The sequence below is a fragment of the Microchirus variegatus genome, assembly GCF_963457635.1.
Source record: "Microchirus variegatus genome assembly, chromosome: 9".
NCBI classification, from domain to species: domain Eukaryota; kingdom Metazoa; phylum Chordata; class Actinopteri; order Pleuronectiformes; family Soleidae; genus Microchirus; species Microchirus variegatus.
In genome coordinates, this window is record NC_139810.1 from 22,055,243 (window position 1) to 22,078,451 (window position 23,209).

The following is a 23,209-nucleotide window of genomic DNA, read 5'->3' on the forward strand; positions in this document are numbered from 1 at the left end:
TGAAACCGAGGCCACCATTTTGTTTTGACAGAGACTCTTGAAACACAACTTTTAATCTCTCCAAACAGTGAGAAACATTATTAAAAGAAGGGGACATTCAAGTGCATTAAGTGAGGCTGCGTGAGTGGACCAGATGTTTGATCTCCGTTAAAAATCCCACAAGAGCTTGTGACTACACTGTGCAGTAATTTAAGCAGCAGTCACTTCAAAGTTTTAGGCACTGTCCTTCCCTGTTCTGCCTCCCAGCCCTACACAATATTGACTTTTACTATAAAGCATACAGATCAATAGCTGGGACAGGAACAACAGGTTATAGTTTAAACAGTAGGAACATGAGCAGAGTTTGGCGACTGCTTTGACTAACATTTTGACTCGACTGAGCTCCACGCATGTAACACATCCACCTGCAGGACCGACTGTTTGTAAAAGCCTGAACCATCATGTGAATAAAAAGCACCGGTGTAGAGTTTCAACCCATGGTTTGAAGCTACAAGCTGAAATGTATAGTAGGCTATATGTCTCAGTACTTTTTTTTTTTTACATTTTGCCAACAGAGAACTTAAGAAAAAAATATGGATTTTATATTTTACGTTAAAGAAATAAAGGCAACGATTTGTGAAGCATCGTACTTTCTACACTCACTTGCACATGGTGAATCTGCAAAGGCACATGTCTGAGTGCAACTTCCTGTGGATTGTTGTCATAATAACGTGATAAAGATAAATGAAGAGAGTCATCGCTTCTACACTGATTGGGGGAAAATCGTGACAATGACCTGCTTTTTCCATTTCCAAGTTGCAGAGGTTCGTTCATTCAGAATTGTGCAGACATTGTTTTACACTCCAGTGGTAAACATGTTTGTTAATCAGCTTTACTCCGGCAGCACATTCTTACTCCAGCTTAACACATGTTGCCACTGTTTTAACTTTGTAATGGTAACTGGAAAAGCAGGGTAACATGACAGCTGGCTAGGATGACAGCAACCTTAGACAGAGAGCCATTCGCCTTCCTGTCAGCAGCACTAGGATACGGTGCTCTACACACAACTGGATCTAGGAGTAAAAGTATCCACACAAGCTTGGGGGCTTGCTTACCATACAGATCAACAGTTAACACTGTTAATGAACTCCTAAAATATTTATATCTATACAATTCAGGCTTAAATTGCTATATTTACTTCTGCAGAGAGCCAAATTGTTAGTAAAACATGAGCTGTTATTAGAATCCTTCACTTCCTCATCCCCAACTCACCCAGCTATTATTAGCCAGGCTATTATATCCCTTATCATTTGCTGCATTTTAAGAGCAATATTTTGCTTATCGCTAATCCTAACTACTCCCACCCATGGTAGTGAAAGTTATCCGGGTTTGTATCACTGCCTCTGGTTGTAATTCAATAAGTGCATGAGTCAAAAGCTTTTGCTCCCTTGCTGAGAGAGGACGAGGTGGGGAGAGTAAAGGGGAGATCTATTGTTTGAGCCGATGCATTGTTTAGCACCCACGGTACCTGACGGTGGGTTCTCAGCTATAAGACAGTGTGATTTTTTTTTACAGACACAGATCACACACTCTGCTTCTCATGGCCTCTGTGGTGTAGCCATATAAGAAACTGGACATAGTATTTCCAATCGGGAAATGGGAATCTATGGAACACCCACTAGGGTCAACTCCACTGACATCAGAACGACTAAAAAGCTAATTTTGTCCAATGTGAGCCTGATTGCAGGTGACGGCCATGGCCCGGGCCAAATCAAGATCTGATTTTATTCCTCACCCTGTACTTTCACAAGAATAAAACCTGTCTTTTTAATTCTTCAGAATCACTTCCCAGAATCACTTTAAATGGCCAAACCACTCTATAATGCGTGTGAGTATTAGACACAGCTGTCATACTTTCCAAAAAGCATCACAAATAATTACAGAAAAGGTCAATGGAGCCTGTGTGGCTGCTCCCGTGTTTTTTCATATGCAACACCACTGTTCTCAGAGCATTATGCATGCTTTGGTCATGCTGGTGACATTTCATTGATTGGTGTCTTTTTCCAACCAGTGTTAAGCAAAGGGATCAGTTTGTTTCCACTTGTCCCCAGTTCGTTGACCCCATAACAATCGGCCAAAGGAACAGGTTTTTCCTCTTCCTCTGGATCAGCACATAATAACAAAAGCACAGACCAGATCTACCTTGAAGATTTCACTCTCTTCTCAGCCAGTCTGTCAATAACTCCTCTCCAGTAGACTCCAGTTGGGATGGGGTTATCCAAATATATCCTGCTGCACACACACACACACACACACACACACACACACACACACACACACACACACACACACACACACACACACACACACACACACACACACACACACACACACACACACACACACACACACACACACACACACACACACACACACACACACACACACAAAACTTTTGTTTGGTTCCCTGTTAATCCGTGTATGACACCTTGCATGCCAGCTAGACATAGATTCTTAGCACTAAACAATGGCACAGTAAGTCACATAATCCCTTTTATTCATGTAAGCATACATGTGTGGATGCACAGCTGCTCATCCTTAGGTTATAGAAATACACGGGGACACGTGTCAACCATGTAGTTAAATTAAATGTTGCTTTATCTGACCACGGCCAACAACAAAAAACAAAAGACCAGTAGAGCTGAAACAATTAATCGATTACTAAATTAATTGTCAACTATTTTGATTTTGGGTGAATCTCTAATACCAAGCCTCATCGAGCTCATCGCTGCTGGCTCTTTGTGGTGAATTCACATGCTTTGGTAGATAGACAGCGACTTGGATGCACAATTGCGTACAACATTAGAGTGTTTCACAAACTCACTTTTAAGATGGCCAACTGTTGTGACCCAAATAACAAATATGTGCATCGTGACTGTAACAGCTAATTTCCAAGAGACAGAAATGAATTACAATCTCATTCTTTATTTCATGTTATTTAAAAGTTGTACACATAGAGTCACTGTTTAAGGCATGGATTGTAGACGGGGACTGAATAACCAGGAGAAAACTAATGCAGGAGCAGGGGGACATGAATAATCCATTTAGAAAAGCACGGATCAAACTAGGGTTCAACCTCAGATTGACAATTTATGACCACCTCTACCGTTTCACTCCACCTCTTTAACATCATCATCCTCTGTTAACCTAAAGAACAGATGAATGAGATCCCTCTGAACTCCGTCTCTGTCACTGCATAAAGGAGGCACTTGAAGTGAACAGCAGCGGTGTAACTTCCCCGAGAACAGTTCTACCTTCATCTCTTTGCAGCTGTCTGAGAAAGCCCTTCAGAGCAGAGCGCTGAAAAATTGAGATCTGAGGAAACAATCCCCATGAGTAGTGTGAGTTCGACCTCAGCGCATTGTGAAATAAAAGGCCACTCGATCTGTGAGGGATTACACGAGAGTGGAATGACTCAGGGAGGAAAGTTGAATGAGAAGAGACTGGCAGCTCTTTTACAGTGAGGTACATCAGCCCGGCATTATTTCACACTCTCCATCCGTGGTTGTCCCTAGGTCACCGCTGTATCCAACACACACACACACACACACAGCTCCTCTCACAAAGACCCATTTTTGTCCCTGCCATCATCAGTTACTCATCTTCTCTGCTCTGATCCTGCATAAACACCTCTACAGGGGGAAGATTCAAGGGAAAACAGGACTGGGACACAAAGAGCTGGAAGATGATGAGGTCCCAAAAGAAGAAACCATCTTTCCCAGAAAGAGAGGAGCTTTTTGCCATGTGACACCAGACAGAGAGCCGACTATCACAGAGGGTGTGACAGACTGAACGGAGTCCTTCTGTATTCGTGCTTGAAGCCAGACTGAGAGATACCTGTTTAAACTGAGAGCTGAACTTTTTAATCTACAGATCATTTTGATGTTCTTTTTCAAAGTAGATATTATTATAGGTGGAGAAAATAAAGGTTAGAAGAATATTTCTTCTCCTCATGTAAACACACTTTATAGGAATATGATTTCGAAAGCCAGCTGCTTGACAAACTCACGGACAGTTAAGATACAGTAGACCACTGATAATCAGTTTAAGAGGTACATAACAAACCAGTTACCAGGAGTAAAACAAAAATAAAGAATCACTTCATAAAAAATAGCCACTATTTAAACTAAAATAAAATAAACTGTCAATGGGAAATGCAAAACAAAATCTTTGTCGGCCTACACAGAGAGCCACAAAACACAGAGTCCCCACTAACATAATTAAAAATAAATCTGTAATTCACATCGACCCATTTCGCTTAATTAAACCATAACCAGGTCTAACACTAACCTTAAAGCAGAAGTGTCAAACTGGCCCTAATCCTAATCACATATCATGTTATGATGAAAACATAATCGATTTATTTTGCATCCTATAAGTTTTGATTGTGAAGTATAAATCATTCCATATCAAAAGTAACACTTTTACTTTGAAACTCTACAAAACATCATCATGAATATCTTAATTGTGAACACTGCGCTCATCTCGTGACTAAAAAAAGTTGCTTTTTTTTCTGCCCCTTTTTTTTTTTTCTCTAGCTGGCCCCCTCGTGACATATCGACTGTGATGTGGCTGATAACAGCGTTAAACAATAAACTGCCTTTCATCTCGACTAAATACCCAAGTAACAGAGCAACTCTCTCGCCTGAATCCAATGAAAACCTATGAAAGATGTCACCGCTATTGATTGTTTCCGACAACTGGAACAAAGTTGATTGCGGGTCTATCGGCCCTCAGACATGGCAGCGGTCCATCATCACAAGACCAATGCAGCCAGCCGGGGTTGGAGTACATAGAGGCAACAGTCCAGTGTGCCTGAAGTCACCCTGTCTGCTCTGGGGCATGGGCACTTAACACACAAGCTCACTGGACCAGTGGAGTTATGTCAATATTGCCTTAATCAGAGTGGCTCCACATTCATCTGGTTGCTTAACAGCAATGTTTGTAAGAGAAAAGCCAATAACATGTTTCTACAGGGATCTGAGGCCAAGCCATGTGTGTGCCTTTGGAGTTTATTCTCTCTTTCTGTATTCATTGTTTGAACCCCCCCAAAAAATGTCTCAACAATAGGACACGGAAATTCTTCATGACAACACGTACAATCAAAGCTCACATAGAGTGGTCCTGTTGCACATATATGTTAGTTATGGAGGTCTACTTACATACATTAACTTGTTTTTATGGTCAAAAACCTCCTAGTTGCTGTAAACGAGCCGATAGGAATCTCTCTTTTCTAATGCTGTCCTCAGCCGCGATATTTCAGACATAAATATCACACCCAGAAGACAGAGTGTGTTGTGATTGGCCAGCCAGCGTAGAGCCTTCCCAACTGTCTTGTGATTGGCCAGTACCCGGTCGTGACATATTCAGCACACCCGCTGCACTGCTACTCATTATCAAAACATTGTTTTAACGATGTTTAAAAATAGCTTTGTCACGACTCCACGCCGCAGTCCCTTTTATGACTTTGACCCGGAGTCAGACCCAGAGTCAGAAGACACTGTCGCTCGTGAAACACCTCCACAACATACGTTATTCTTCTTCTGCGGGTTCAATGTACGCAACCGGATGTGCCCGGACTAGTGCCCGGAGCAGGAGGATCTGCTGTTCAGGAGAACTGCTGTTTACCTAACTGGACCGGGGTTTCGCTGAGCCCGAGATTACAATAAAATACAGCGTTCTCAGCAATGGCTGAACTGTTTGCTTCCAACCTTCAGGGCTTCGTAAACAAAGTAATGATGCAGATACACACCAAAAAAGAGCGTTAATTGGAACTTCCCGTCTAGGTCCGCTTTAATTCATATTGTGAGATCTGTTCCCTTCAAGTGTCCCAGTAAGTAGCATCAGTGTGACTGTGACCAAGCACACACACAATGCCAGGACCCTGAAATGTAAGAAGCTAAATTGAATTCAGCTACCATTGTGCTTTTCTGTCTGTGACATGTCAAAATGTCCTCAGATGCCAGCTCCTCAGATTTCTCTGTACTATATCAGAGTAAATGTACCAGGCTAGAGTTTTGTACTGCACTTTGAGGATGTCGCCTCTTAATGTAAACATTGTATGCTAATGGAGAATTGAAGTCTAATTCATGAAAATGCATACAAAAAGAATAAACAGGAAAAAGACTTAATGAATCATTGTTTCCAGCACATCGGTGGCTGTAGCTATTATGTGCAATTCTGTTTATAATTTTTTTTTTCCCCCCACAGCTTCCAATACGAAGAAGTAATCATTCTGTTTTCCATCAAATTCATTGCATAATCCGAGTATCCCACCCCACCCTGCTTCATTTTAATACAATTGCCTCCTTGTTTTCTAGTACTGTGGCATGAATGGCACTATGCTACATTATCATGATATTCCATCACATTGTAGCTAAATGGGCTCATTCAACCCAGATGACCTTCCACAAACCCCAACAGAGATGCCCATAGCTGCCCTACAGCACAAAACATAGGCTCATTAAAAATCTCATTTGAAAAGCTGCCGAGATCTAATGGCACCATCTACTTTTAGCACGACACCTTTGACACGGGAAAGTGGTTGAGGAGTCTGTACAATGTTTGTCCTATATCGATGGGGACAGAAAGTAGGGCGTTTCCACCAGTGAATACAGTAACAACATTGTGCTCAATTGTATGGTGATAATCGTGGGCCCTGACTAACACGAGTCTGGGACATGTGAATCGCTTTCTCATGAATACTCTATGTCCACTTTCAGTTTAACAGTTGGTTGTGTCATCTCCACGAAGGATAGAAATAAAAAAGAGAGAGATTAAACTGGTTCTGGTTTCAACACGAGGTCTGTTATTGTTACGCCATTATATTTGATAATGAAGCCGATATATAATATATAACATGTTGACATGTTGTTTCACCATCAACACATGACCATGTCTTTGTGAGTTCATACGTACTGTGAAGACATTGCTGGGAAACTGGGATGAGGAACCAAATCCACACAGTTTGTCCAGGAATACATTTTAAAGTGGTATCTTCTTAAGTTACTGTGTTCATAGGGAATTTTATACCAAATCTCCATCACTTAATGGAGCGTCTTTTACTGTAAATATAATCATCTGAATAGTTCTGCCGAGACGGAATCAAACACAATCTGGACCTTTCCTTTAAAAAGTTATTAATGTATGAATAAAAGGTGGCTACAGGTGACCACAGAGTTTTAAACCAGTTTTACTGAGGTAACCATTCCATTAATGTTGTGGGCAATGTCGCAAATCAGTGAACAGGAATGTTTTTTTTTTTTTTTAAATGGCCTCTATAATTAATACATAAATAAAAATAAGGGTGGCATATTCACCAATACTTGTGTTGTACCTACAAACCCAGAGACAAACAACCACCCACGCTCACTATCACACCTATGGTCAATTTAGAGCGTCCAATTTGCCTAATCCCCATATTGCATGTTTTTGGACAGTGGAAGGAAGCCCCCCCCCCCCCCCCCCCCCCCACACACACACACACACACGGGGGAGAACATGCAAAGTACAGAGCAGGTGAATTATTCCAGTTTTCACTTACCTGCTTGAAAATGAACTTGTCCTCTTGGTTGAGCTGCCAGGCGGTGACAGTGTGTATGGTGGACAGCACAGCTCCACTGAGCACAGCGGCTCTCATCCTCACTGGCAGCAGCGTGTAGATGATGTAGATGAAGAAGACCGTCCACCAGATGCCCTCTGAGGCACTGCGGGGGAACACCATCAGCACTCCAAACACTTGCACTATTATCAGCACCCCGATCACCAGGTAGCTCACGATCCACATGTAGTCCTGATGGAAGCCGTTGCGGTTGCACACCACCATCATGGCCAGGAAGAGAGCCATGGCGATACAGAGCACGGACACGTAGGCCACATTGGGGCTGGTGTAGATGGAGTGGAAGGTGACCATGACCCCACATACCACAACCAGCACCCCCATCAGCATGGTCAGAGAGCTCTGGTTGAGCCTAAAGAAGTAGCGCTGGTACAGACGCTCCAGCTTGCTCGATTGAAATTTCTTGGACTGGAAAACCCACATAATCCGCATCCAGCAGTCTGCAGCAGTCATGTTGCAGCCGCCCTCTGCTAATTCCCCCAATTCCTCGTCTTTCCTTCCCTTCAGTTCCCCGTCTTCAAAGCCGAGGTCCACAGCTTTGAGACCCAGATCTCCACCGCCGCCCATCCTTTTCCCGTAGTGGTCCTCCTGCCAGCCGCAGCGCAAGCCAAAGTTGCCCCCGCTGGCGCCTGCAGCACAGTGGTAATGCTGAGGTGCCACATTTGGGTGCTCCAGGTCCTCAGGGTCCCTCAGGCAGCTCATGTAACGTGGACTGCACAGCGATGAGCTGTCCTTTCTTTTCTTGCCATTGCGGTCTCCCCATGCCGTCTTCCGATCATCGACTCTGCCCACAAAGAGGCCTCTGGCCCACGACATCCTGACCAAACATAATCACAAAAAAACAAATATAACAATATTAGTGCATTTAATGCACATGATGTCATTTCTGCCTTTAGGGGTCTTTCACCAGAGTGGAATCATGGGAATTGTTGTCTTTGTCTGGTTCCCCCCCATGTGTTTGTGCTTTACAAGGAGAGCTTTGACGGGAAAATGTGCGGACGGCAACGAGTAGTCATGATCCAATAGTGACAAATACACACAATAAAATTCAAAACATAAGACAACACAGCGGCTGACTCATAGTAATGAATATTTCCATACTCACCCTGTTGTTTGGATATGGGGCTTGCCCCGGAGGTTTTAGCAGAGACAGTCTACACATTACACTACTCAAAAACTATACAACATTAGCCTTGTGGTTTTTGGATGTTTTAATGCAGAAACATTACATATTATATCTTTAATATATACGACATATCCTGCAAGCCAGAGGTTTTTTTTTTGAGGATCCTCTCACCTGTGTGGGCTTTATTGTGGGTAGCAACACCGCGCTGTTTGGCCAGGCCACTAGTTTTTCCAGACGAGCACACACCATGAGCTCAAACTGGCCGGAGGCACCCGAGGTGTGTCTGCGTTTGGGCCACAGTCAGTGTGTTAGCACTACACACCACCTAGTTCCTCTAAAGCCCACCTGTATTCCTGGGAAAACACAATACACAAGTTGTTGTTAAACAAACATTGCCTGGGGAAAGGCAAGCTGAGGACAAAGATCTCTACGAATAAATGCATCAGCATCAATCAGACATCACACATTTGTTTTTGCCTAAGTGTGTTTATTGATGCGTTTGCTTTGTTTGTGTCTTTGGCAGAAAGTTAGATCATCAATGTCTGAGACAATGGCAATGTTGACGGGTCACAACAGGAAAATAAATCACAGGAGTAAACATTTAAATGAATAATGGCTTAATTGCATTCAGTTTCAGGGTGCGTGTTGTTTCATCGTCACACTGACCTCACTTACATGAACTGAAATGGTTGTTGTGATCAAAAACGCATGCTTTTCCTGGGATTTTTTTTTTTTTTAGAACGGCTTTTTCTGTCTTTCGGCTTCTCCCTCTCTCAGGGTCACCACGGCGAATGATCCGCATATTTGATTTGGCAGAGATTTTTATGCCGCATGCAACCCTCTCATTTATCTGAGCTTGGGAACAGCACAAGGAGTACACTGGATGTGACCCCTCCTGTGGCTGGGGTCAGTTTTTAGTGTCCAATTAACAATGAGCGACAGGGATTGGATACCTTGCTCATGGGTACCCAGCCCTTGACCTGACGGCGGGGATTTGCAAAAACTCAATGTCCTGTTCTCCCTGTTAACCACCCCCACCAGCCTTACATGGACATTATTACATTATTTGCTGTTTAGCGTGGAAAACACTGGATTCCGAACATCAAACTCTCCTTCAATTACTCCCTCGTGTCACGGAGAAGCTGCCACTGGTCAGATTTGTTTGAACTAAGTCCAGTTTCAACAAAGTCTCTACTGATCGGTGGATTTTTCGAACATTTATCCTTTTAGTGGAGATGAATAATTCTTGCTGGTGCTGTGCTGTGCTATGCTCTATCACTGCAATCTGCACCTAACATCTTGAGTGGGCAGTGGTGGGTGTGCTCTATTTGACAACAAAGGCCTTGTGAGTGGGCACCATCAGCGATCAAGAACTCTCCAGTCCAGATTAAATTGTCCATGCTTCCCCATTAGCTTTGATGACTCAGTGTAGCTGGCTTCTGGCAGCACATGTCAAGGACACTGCTAACCTCTAAACTTAATAAGCAAATCTCTGCCAGGCTGACTGAACCGAGACAAACACTGTGGAGAGTGTGCATGCACCACACACATGGTCATGTTTATAATCAGCAGCAGTAATGGGAGTTGCTCAACAACCATGGCTTCAAACGCATAACGGGGGTTGACATATTGTGTTTAAAATTAATTATTTTATTAACACTCTTACTCTGCTGGTTCCCTTCAAACCTGCTCTAATAATAACCCAGCACAACATTCAGCATACTACTTCATACTGGAAAAATGGCTCTTGAAGCAAATGTCAGCACGTGGCACTTGTGCTCGTCCTGCAGGATTAACCTTAGTCTTGGACTCACCTTCGATATATTTATGAGAGGTCAGACTCTTATGTAATACGATCTGTGCACGCCTGCATCTGCCAGACAGCACAGAATGTGGAGCACATATGGGTCGACTGAAGTCGGAACTCGGGGAGACGGCGATGCGTTCACTTATGTTTCCGTACAGACCCATTCCATTTTTGTCTGTATCATCAAAAGCCGCACAAACAGACTAATGAAGGGATTCTTTCCCTGCAGGGCCATCAGAAGCCGAAGAAATCCATAGTTACGATACACATTCAAAGCAATTCTTATTAAGTGCAATAACCATTATTGATTTTGTTGTATTGTACAACACTATTCTATTCTATTTTTAATGACTTTATTGACAGCTGACCAGTAGACATTTTAATTTCTCACACGTTACCCTTTTATTATTTTTACTGCCTCACTTTCATTGTAGTCGTATTATCTGAATTTAACATTTTATGTATATGCAACTCTTTTTTTTTTTTTTTAAATGTGTCTGTTAGTAATGGATGTGTGCCTCATATATTTTAGTGTTTCGTCCTATACTATTGACAGAAGATGAAGAAGAAGAAGAAGAAGGAGAAGAAGAAGAAGAGGATTGTGATGATATTCAGCCATTACAGAAACACGTGAAAGCTCATGCACTTTCTGATAGGGGCAGAGGCCGAGGTGCATTACATAACACAAAATATACCACAAAACATACATACACATGGAGAGAGACTGAAGTCTGAAGAACACACACACACACACACACACACACGCACGCACGCACGCACGCACGCACACACACACACACACACACACACACACACACACACACACACACACACACACACACACACACACACACACACACACACACACACACACACTGTCACTGTCTTCACCAACTTACCAGGAGGAAAAGATAAAGCAACATAATCAGGCAACGACAGTAGAGTATTCCATCCCTGATTTCTTAGGGATGTGTGGGCTGGGGTCCAGGTAACAGGACTGGTCCAGTCCACACACACACACACACACACACACACACACACACACACACACACACACACACACACACACACACACACACACACACACACAGGGCATGTCTGCCTCTATCTGAAGGTGTACGTCATTATGTTTAGACCCCAAACAGGTCACTGGACGAGGAGACAGTAGATGGTGAAAATGCAGGACAAACTGTGAGAGAAACAGCTCACCGGCCTCATCGTTGTTGCTTCAGCATAAATGTCATGTTGAAAGACACACACACACACACACACACACACACACACACACACACACACACAGAAATGATAAAGTGTATATGAATTTGCCTGCACAAGGAGCAGCAGCAGCAGCAGCAGCAGCAGAGCTCAGTCCTGCAGAACAGCCACAGACTCTTCAGTGCACAGCCGCAATCATCACAGAGCAACACTGTAGCCTACAAGTCAGCTGCTGGCATTTTTTCCGACTGCTGTGCTGTATCCTCTTACTGCGTTTCACAGCGGACTCGACCTGCATCGAATTAACATTGTGCAGAGCAGTTGGCCAACAGAGCCGCGCCAAAGGGCAGTCAGTGTGTGTGTGTGTGTGTGTGTGTGTGTGTGTGTGTGTGTGTGTGTGTGTACTCACCATTGGACAAAATAATCCTCGTTACAGGGGTAACACTGTAACACTGCAGTGGAGAGCCCCCCCAGTTCAGCTCCAGCTCGGCTCCCCGTCTGTCCACAGCCGTCACGCAGCCGCCTTCACACGCTTCACATGCGGGTCCGAGCGCCTGGAAGCGGATTTGGTTCAGAGGGAGGCGAGGAAAAACACTGCGAAATTGACCGGACAGCCTTAGCTTTCCCCAGCCGGAGATACTCTACATTCCCATCGTCTCTCTCTCTCTCTCTCTCTCTCTCTCTCTCTCTCTCTCTCTCTCTCTCTCTCTCTCTCTCTCTCTCTCTCTCTCTCTCTCTCTCTCTCTCTCACGCGCGCGCACACACTCGAGCTGCATTCCCATTCTGAACGCAGGAGCTCCTCCTAGTGGCCTGAGTGTGTCTCTGCCTCCGTTTTCTTGCTGTCACACACGGTCCCTCCTCCTCCCCCTGAGGCTCACATCTGCCCACACTGTTGCCCACTTTTACAACAACTCACATAATGACAGTTTATTTTGTTGTATTTTGTGCCACACCACACATTGGCACTCCAACTGCTGTCAGAACCTCACTCGGGCGCGTACACTGCCACCTAGTGGAGACCCTGTATAATCATTAACATTCATAACATGTGTTTTTTTTAAGCCATAAACAAAATAGTGTCAGGTTTAATGACTATACATCGAGAGGATGCAAGCACTCAATCACACGACTGAACCAGTACGACAACACTTTTGTTCACAGAAAAAAAAAGTTGACTTTTTACCCTTTAAATCAACTCCAAGCCCATTGAACACAGTGAGCTATAACACAGTATTATTCATAATAGTATGTAATCGGTTATCATTTTTGCAGAACTAATACACTGCTGTTTCCATCGTTTTACTCATCATCACATCAATAAAAACAATCGTCATTGATCATGTGCAGCCACAGAGGCACAAACACAGATGTAGGAGGATGATAAGTCAGCAAAGCTCTGCTGACACTATGGGAGAAACAGGACTGTACGGAAGCTGGACAGGCCCAACATACAAGGACAGGGACACGTCAGTAAGTTGGTGCTGAGAGAAAGAGTCTATAACTTAAATGCAAACTCTACATAATGGGGTTGTGATTACTGTCTAATTTGCAATTCACTCATGTAGTGTACAGATGTGAATATTGCAATTACCACATATAATCCAGCAGGAGGCGCCATTGGTCATCATCTCAGCTGGCTCACATGACACTTGGAGTTGTCTAGGCCTGTGAGTTGTTGTTTATGGTACAGTGTTAACATGTTTGTTTCCTGAGGTGAAATGTGTATAATCTATTTCAAGTGTTATTTTGTCACCGCAGACACATGACTCGTGATCATATTTCAAACACAATGTCAAGTCCTAAGAAATCTGCATCTGCATGACTGTCACTATACACTGTGTTCACTTTTATCTTCATCTTCTTTTTTGTTCTGTGCTCACCTTAAAACTGACTTTATCACAAAATCTAGACGCATGTGACGTGAGGGGAAACCAAACAATTTGGGTCCAATTTTTTTTCTGTAATTTTGGACAAAAACATTTAAAAAAAAATTTTTTTCACAGTTTGACAAAACATTTTGGGTCCAATTTTTTTTTTTGAAATTTTGGACAAAAAATTTTGCATACATTTTTTTTTGAAATTTTGGACCAAACATTTTGGGTCCAATTTCTTTTTGCAAATTTTGGACCAGACATTTTACGTCCAATTTTTTTTCAAATTTTTGACCAAACATTTTGGGTCCAATTTTTTTTTTCAACTGTTGGACCAAAAATTTAGCATCAATTTTTTTTTCAAATTTTGGACCAAACATTTTGCATACATTTTTTTTTGAAATTTTGGACCAAACATTTTGGTTCCAATTTTTTTTTTCAAATTTTGGACCAGAAATTTTACGTCCAATTTTTTTTCAAATTTTTGACCAAACATTTTGGGTCCAATTTTTTTTTTCAAATGTTGGACCAAAAATTTTGCATCAATTTTTTTTTCAAATTTTGGACCAAACATTTTGGGTCCAATTTTCTTTTTCAAATTTTGGACCAAACATTTTGCATCAATTTTTTTTTCAAATTTTGGACAAAACATTTTGGGTCCAATTTTTTTTTTCGAATTTTGGACCAAAAATTTTGCATCAATTTTTTTTTCAAATTTTGGACCAAACATTTTGGGTCCAATTTTTTTTTTTCAAATTTTGGACCAAAAATTTTACGTCAATTTTTTTTTCAAATTTTTGACCAAACATTTTGGGTCCAATTTTTTTTTTCAAATTTTGCACCAAAAATGTTGCATTCATTTTTTTTTCAAATTTTTGAACCAAACATTTTGGGTCAAATTTTAGTAGATGTCATTCATGAAGTAGATATTTGTAATTGTGTTGATTTATAAAGTGGAAATGCTGGTCCTCGCTTTGTCAGCAACCCAGTCCTCAGTATGCAGCAAGTACAAGAATGTGTGTGTGTGTGTGTGTGTATGTGTGTGTGTAGATGTGTGTGTGTGTGTGTGTGTGTGTGTGTGCACATCTTTTTGAGGATTAAGACTTGGTTTAAGTGTTAGGATTAGGCATTTAGTTGTCAAAGTTAAGGTTACTAAGAGGATAGGGAATACATTATACCCATGAGTGTCCAAAGAACGCAAAACCAGCATGTGTGTGTGTGTTAATCATACAGATTGTATAGAATGTTATTAATCATACAGATTAACACACCTGAAAGGTTGGTTTTAGGGTTAGAATTGGGTTTGGGTCAGGGTTATGTACTAGGTAAGGGGCTAGGGAATGCATTTTTTCTGCGAGTGTGTGTGTGTGTGTGTGTGGGAGAGGGGATGATTTCCCCTGTCCTTTTCACATTGGCAGAAGCAGCTACCTGACCGGAGCGGTCGATTGTCCCTGTAAATGGAAGGCGTTTGCAGGATGTGATGAGGCTGAAGTGCTGGATCAGTGAAAAGTGAGAGGACCTGCGTTCTAACCTCCGGTAATACGTCGTATAGAATGTTATAGATTAAGAGTATTATCTATCTATCTATCTATCTATCTATCTATCTATCTATCTATCTATCTATCTATCTATCTATCTATCTATCTATCTATCTATCTATCTATCTATCTATCTATCTATCTATCTATCTATCTATTTTATGCCCAGATAAAGGTACAATACAAAGCACTCAAAAGATACAAATAGATGCCTTACATTTTTTTTATAATTATTATTTTTCTAAATCACTTGCACAGATCAAAGATGCATCAGATTCATACAGGGATCAAATACTATGTTATATTTAAGACTATAAAGACATTAGAATCCCAGTCATTCTATTAACATTAATAATATCATGTCAAACGGGGCCCCATTTTAATAAAAATGTATTTATTATCAAAATATTGGAAAAATGGTTTGTGGATATTGACCCATAATAGTGAATTACACAGCTGATGCCAGACTTATAACACGTACTCAGATCCAAAAGTATAAATCAGACAGTAACAATAAACCTGATGGCACAGGACTGTGTAAAAAGTGCAGGTCTTGCATATTTCACACGAAAAGCTGTAATCTATCCGTCTGTGTGTCCATGTGTCTGGGGTTTGTGTACAGTCACTGATCATGCCGTGGATCCACAAAGTGGAGGTTTAAGAGCGCAGATGCCGCCGGAGCTTGATCCTCTCATCCAAACGCACGCAGCGCTGTGAGAACCATGCAGCCGAGCGGCTTCAGTTCTGTGTGCTGTGACTGATGTGACCAAGATCACCGTCAACCCACGGATGTCACTGACCAAATCAAGCGACTTTCTACTGAACGAGGTTTGTTGGTTTTTCAGATTTCCTCCTCTTCTTCTTGTGGGTCTCTCTCTCTCCGCTGGGTGAGATTTTGACTCCTCTTGTTCTGTAAAGTGAGTTTAAACCGAGCTGAATGCGTTGCGAACCCCATTAATCACTGCACCCTTACGCACAAAGAGGTGGCCATAAAAGGTAGAGGCAGGTCCTTGCTGAGAAGCTGATAATTAAATCAGATGGACTGACCTCACTGGGAACACAGACTCCTCGTGTATTGATGCTGTCAGTCTGTCAGCAGAAATGAGGGACTGAGAGGGTAGTGAGCTTTTACATCATCATGATTGACACACTTTCTTAAATAATACTGGAGCAACAGATGACAACACTTATGATATGGATCTGTTATGTTTCCACCTCATCATTTTATGAACAGAAACAGAGTTACAGTGTATATAACAACAACAGTAACAATAACAGTAAAGATGCAAATAGCATTCTGTGGGCCCTCGCAACTACTGTGCTGCCAGCAGGTGGCGCTATACTCTTGACTTAGTTTTCTCGTGCTAATGATGTGTGACCGGGTCTGTTGTTTTGAGCTGATGGGTCAATGTACAGCGCAGTTACACGGCACTTCCTGTTTTGTGGCGAATGGTCGAAATTCGCTCACATTCCGATGGTCGTCGTGACTTCACCCTTTTCAGTCTGCGAGATCTTTTGATAACTTTCCATCTTTGATGTGTCTACTACAAATTGACAGTTTTTTGTTTAAAAAAAAAAAATGTTGGTATGATTATCGTGCACAGGCGAGTTTGTTCATTTACGAAATTCAAAATGGCCGACTTCCTGTTGAGTTGAGGCCATGGTTCCAATGGACTTTTTTGTTGATCATGACCTGTGACATGTTTCCACTGAGAATCGTGGAAATTTGGTGCAACTTAGTTCTCGCTTTTTCCTACCGGGTTTCCCCTATGGGGGGTGCTACACTTTTATGCATTCGCCTTATTTTATTATTAAGACATTTTTGCTAGTTCTGATTTGTGTGCCAATTTTTTTCCGTTTTCACCAACATTTAGTGCTCTGTGCCTAATAATAATTATTATTATGTGACACTGACTTATAATCTAAATACAAAGTCAAGACAATTATAAGGTGCTACATGTTGCAAAAGAGTAACAATATGAAAAACATTACATTCAAATGTAAAAAAGTGCCTCAAGTGAATGCAAGCGATGCCAAGGCCAGTAACATTGGGAAATAAGGTTAGCTTTCTTATGATTAAAGAGAACATTTAAAATGTAAGTCTCCTTTTTGCGATGCTAAATGGAGCAGCTGCTGATGTAAGAGCAGTAATTGAAACTGCAATATCATACAACAGTGTTCGTCTTTGTCATCTGCAAACAAATGTAAATGTGACTTTCTCTTAATAATGTGATTCATCATTAGTGGTGTGATGAAATAACCACGCAAAAATTCTCTAAAAAGTTATAAAATTATCTTTCATTCACATCTTTATCCCCTATGCTCAACCACCCTGTATTATTTCTTAAAGCTCAGTATGTAACATTTAGGAGGGTTTATAGGCAGAAATATCATTTCTTTGTTTCTACAACAGCATGAATGGACAAACCAGACACAGCCTGTGTTTCGCATTTTGAAGTGGAAGCTGGAAGGGAGATTTCTCCCACTTGAACACCATTGACATCTTTATATACTGTATACACTCTCTCTAGTGTGCAGATACAAATACACTCACAATACAAGCTACAATATGTTTGCACAACATTCGTAGTGAGGACACTCACAGACATAATATGTTCCCTAACCTTAACCATCCCAACTAAATGCCTAACCCTAACGATAACCCATATCCTTACTTTAAAACCCATTAAAACCATTTCTTAACCCTCAAATAGTCATTTTAAAGGCTGACAGAATGTGAGGACCAGCCAAAAATGTCCTCACTTTCCCAAAATGTCCTCACTCGCTTAGGTTTATACGTTTTTTTGGTTTTCCTCACAAAGATAAGCATACAAGAACACACATACTCACCGACCCACAAACGAGTGCACACCAGAATTTAATGAACACAATTAGCTGAAGGTTGACAATCTGTGACTGGTTGCGATAAATCCACACCCAGGACGGCACACTCAGGGCGTCCATCTGCATCTCTGTGTGTCTGCTTCACACCCACAGGGTCTGGACTGTGTTAAAGGTGCTTGGAAAGTCGAAACACATGGTTTTTTAGCCATTGCTGCCTGCCAGACTTATCCAACCGGGAATAGCTCCTTCTGAGAAGCTAAATTCTTGCATCATTTGCTTCTATGTGTGTGTCTTGAAACAAAATGCAGGCAGTCTATTGTTAGGGTCTCTGCTATATTTGTCCTGTGTGCAGGAGCGCTCAAATCCACCCCAGCACCTCACTGAGACTGGTGTGGTTTCTTCAAATTATCCTCTTAGAAAATAATCCATGATTGACTGCAGTGTTTCTGCACCATTTTATGTGGGTTACAACATGTTTTTCCTCCAGTTTTGTTTCTTGTTTACTTGGTAAAAGCAGTTACATATCAGACTTCTGGGGATGTGTGAAATCAGGAAGCAAAGTCTTGTTTTGCCATCATGTCCGATACCTTTTTAAATGAAGTTTTAGGCAGGACCAAAACACAATTTACAACGCAATTTGCATTGGCGCATTTTTGTCACTGAAGCCACTGAAGCTTGCAGCATATGAATGTGTGTCCATGAGTAATTATGTACACATTATTCACGACTCGCTGACCTCTTTAATAGGTGTATCTGTTCCGTATAACTACTTGTGAATGCAAATATCTAATCAGCTTATCACATAGCTGCAAATCAACACGTGTAGGCATGTAGACTGCTGAACTGCTGAAGTTAAAACTGAGCGTCAGAATTACATCACAGTGTGAAAGAAAAGTGATTTAAGTGACTTTGAACTTGACATGGTCGTTGGTGTCGGACAAAAATACTTCACCAGACAGAGTTAATATACCTTATAATACCAGTCATTGCTGGATAACATTTTATTATAGGTCCATTTCCATTTAGGCTCAAATGAAATATAAACTACTTCTTTAGGAGTGTTTCGTTATCGTAATGTAGGAATAGTCATTTGTTTTCGCCCAGAATGAGCCATGTATATTTCTAACTATATATCTAACTGCTGAGTCCCCCGTGGTGTGTAAGTGACCTACATTTTGTCTTACCCTTATTGTGGTAGGTCACCTGTTCAAAAGAGATGCTTTTATTTTGAAAGGGTAAAATACCAGAAGTAGGAGTAAAAAAGTGCCAATTAAGGCTGAGTCTCAAGCACTTTTCGTGGATTGTTTTAGGTGCAAGGTTTTGGTATTATTTGGTATTATTTGTGTTTTGAGTTGTTTTTAATCTCAGGTAGTACTTTATAGAGTTTCATGTGAATGTGAGTGTTATGCTAGTACCATCACTTCATTATTACTTCATTAGCATCAACCTATGTGTGAGTTATTTGCATAGTTAACTCTTTTACAAGGAAGCATATCATTTTAAATTATCACAGTAAGTTTGTTTTTTACTAAAATAAAGTATAATATATATAGTATAGTAATATAGTAATAAATATAATACGTTTATTTAGAAATATTGTACATTTAGCACAATAGAGGTTGTCTGAAACAGCATTAAAAAGGCTAAAGAGGAGTTAAAGGGAGATAATTGCTATGTTCATGTGAGTAAAAACTGAACCATCAGTAAAGGAGTCAGACCATTATTCAGCCAGGGATGCTACATGGTGCACTCATGGATGTATATTATACATCCATGAGTGCACTATGTTTTTACAGTAGCCCACAATGGACAAACTAAAGACCTTTATAGTTTTAATGATAACTCAAGGCTGCCATAGTTTCTCCTACATGACTCAAAGGGAAAAGATATGAAAGATATTGAGCTGCATCATGTAACTTTACCATTAGATGTCACAAAAGCTTACACATTGTACCTTTAAATCATATCAATAAGCCGTTACATGATTTTATTTGAGTAATTTCTCAGATTATCCTGGAAACATCTAAATATGCAGGTTGAGTGATGCAGATATTATACTGCACGTGTGCATTATCACTACAAACTCACCTGTTCATGTGAAACACTGCTTCGTGACACTCACTTTACATCATCCCATGAGTCTGTTTGCATCCCCTGTGTGTTTGTGTCCTTCAAACAGGGCTCAAGTGTGTCTTGGAACACATGTATCTGCATGTCAGTCAGCAAACATAACTCACAGAAGAATTTAACAGCAGCCAGATGTGATTTCCCTCCACTCTGAAATCCCAAAAATCAGCATCACCAGTGCCTTAAAATAGCCCCTCATCCATAATGCACCAGCAGCAGCAGCTCTGCCCACAGAGGCTCTTCATACAGGAAAGACTGACAGACATCTGCACTCCGATGGTCGGATACTGCTCCTAAAGGTGCTCTTTCTCCTTTTGGTGTTTTTATGTCCTTCTTGGTGCAAAGCACCATGGAGTTTAACTTCTAAACATTAATTCAGTCATGTTTTATTCACATCCTTTGCTCATGCAGAATGCCTCCTCTGTCTCTCTCCTCTTTTTTCCTACACTGCCTTATTGTTTCCTACAGCCTTTACTATGAATTATGAATCTCAACTTTGCTGTAGATTTTCACACCATTCGCATGGTTTTGTGGTGTCACATACACATTGGTACATCCTCAGATGCACGTTGTTTATTTGACACTGTATTGTAATTTGTAATTGTAACACATTTTTTTTTTCTTTTTTTTTAATACTTCCACATCTGCAATCTGTCTGTATGCTCAGGAGCTGAGCAGCTGTCAGAGCACAGCCAGCCATGACATCTACAGAACACACCCGGTCAACAGAATACTACACTGGGGACGTCTGCACATGTCGAACAGAGACAACTAAACATGGCTCCCATATCCCGTCACACGCCACATGAATTCCTCCTCTCTCCAAACTTTTCTTTTTGACATGTTGAAACCCACAGTGGCTGAAAAACAATTTGATGTGACAGGAAAAGTGGCAGATTTATTTCCCTTTGAGGTTTTAGCTTTTTGTTCGTCAGTGATACAACATGGTTGCATGGTTTTCACTCCCTTCGGTGTAGCTTTGGTGTTGGGACGTGGCGTGGGCAAGGTCCGTTTCAGTTAAAGTGGATTTTAATGTTTATTATTATTTGATTATAGCAACATATAATTGCAAAAAAACACCACATCAGTGATGACGTGTCATGATTGAATCCTGAATGAACTTAGCATGTGCTGGAGATGCTCAGTGCCATTGGACAGGCAAGGTGGAGATGAAGGAAGAGAGAAAGGAGAGAGGGTGGGGAGGATGATATGCAGAGTGGAGAGAGAGCCTCACTGACGTAGCAAACGTTTGTGTACTGAGAGAGGTGGAGAATAAGGAAAGGAGGGGGTTCAGAGAAAGACAGAGGGACAGGCTGCTTACAAGCTTCTCAGTGTTAACCGAGAGCGAGTGAGAGAGCACACCATGACTGACTAGCAGGGAGAACGAGCGAGAGAGACGGGGAGAGTGCTCTCCTACCTCCAACTGAGTGAGTATATGCTGCTACATCTTCTGCATCTCATCTCCTCCTTGCAAACTGTGTGGACACCCAACTACAGATCAGCACATGCTTTGTTTACCACCTGATCGTTCACTCTACAGAAGCAGGGAGATCCTTGAGCTCTGCTCGTGTCATTTTGACTGAAAGTTTGAGGAATTGTGTTGATTTACGTGGCTGCCAAAGTGAGGGCACGGCAGAATTGAAATGATTTTGAAGAAAATTTGATGTTTGTCCAAACTCCTCCCCGTCAGGAGTGACGTTTCTGTGGAAAGTACTGAGTTGCACTAAACCAGAAAATGTCATTTAGTGCAGTTGTGTGGCAGAGTTTGCAGCGGTGGGAAGCTGTGGGTTCACTCGCAGGCATTCATGCTTTCTCTGCTGGTGGGGGGAAGGAATGCATTTGTGACTGCAAGGCTTCCTGTGTGGGGTCAATTAAATACTGCATGAGACAGAGCACTAAAAGCCTGTCCCGAGAGGAGCAGAGTGCATGAGTGTGTGTGTGTGTGTGTGTGTGTGTGTGTGTGTGTGTGTATTGGTGCATCAATGTGCAATGCCTTGATTACATTTTTTGAACCAGTAATGTTGAGATTCCAGTTCCAACTTCTCCTTGAGAAGCTTGTCTTTTAAAAAAAAAATCTTGATATTGAGTCAGGAAAGTCTAATTAAGTACAGGCTCTCATTTCCTTCTTATGACACATTCCTTTTGTCTCATCTAGAAAATATCTTTATTCTACTATTTTACGTATATGCCTGGCATAGGGACTGAATATTTAAGATTCAGGCAGAATAAAAGGCATAGCTCCTAGATATACAGCTGTGATGTGAAAAAGAATATATAGGACGGCATTACATATTAATAAACCTGACATTCTCTCAGTTTGCTCTGCCCACTATCAAGACACACCAATTAAGCCCAGCTCAAACCAAGAGCCTAAATCAGGTCAGCCTCGAACAAACAAATCTGATTTAATGAAGGATGCTGCAGCGCTGTGCCATTCCATGCCCCACTGTACTCTTAGGTACACGGCTTTATGTGGGTTAACCCCAGCCTCTCTGCACTTTGAAGCAGTTTGGTGAAGTCAGGTTTGAGGACTCCCTCAGGGGACGGAAGCCGAAACCATATACAGCATTGCCTGCCAGGCTAAAGCGAGACCGGGGAGGGAAGATATAGTTTACTGACTCGCTGTGCTCCGCTCCTCTTCCTCCTCTACTGTACGTGTCAGCTTCGATGTTGACCCTCCTCTTATATTCGAGTCATTATCTTGTCCTCGTTGCAACAGTAGCGTTCCTCTGCGTTTGGCTGATACAATATGTCCCCCCTATTCTTAACCCTCCATACTGCTGTGACTGTGATAAAGCAGTTGTGTCGCGTGTCTTGAAATGACTTGGAAGTGCTTATTTATAGGCTGCAGGATCTGCTAAGGGCTCATTAAACACAGAAGAAGAAGAAGAAGACGAAGGTAACATTAGAGCAGAAGGAGGTTGGAGCTGTTCAAGACAGGATGGAGTATCAATCTGGGTGGCTCTCCTATTGATCCACTCTGCCCTGCTCTGGTTGCACTGTCAGGAGACCTTCTCTCTGAAT

At 41.7% G+C, this 23,209-nt stretch overlaps 1 protein-coding gene across 1 annotated transcript in view; it reads right to left on the reverse strand.

Annotated features, from left to right (window-relative positions):
- Positions 1 to 12,340, reverse strand: part of LOC310931361 (adenylate cyclase type 6-like) — a 35,470-nt gene extending 23,130 nt beyond the window's left edge. Inside the window, exons 1-3 of the mRNA XM_083894490.1 lie at positions 12,215 to 12,340; positions 8,955 to 9,136; positions 7,583 to 8,474 (exon numbers count right to left, since the gene is read on the reverse strand). Coding sequence (XP_083750616.1) covers positions 7,583 to 8,473 — 891 coding nt within the window. The 5' untranslated portion in view covers position 8,474; positions 8,955 to 9,136; positions 12,215 to 12,340. The remainder of the gene's footprint in view (positions 1 to 7,582; positions 8,475 to 8,954; positions 9,137 to 12,214) is intronic.
- Positions 12,341 to 23,209: the final 10,869 nt, after the last annotated feature.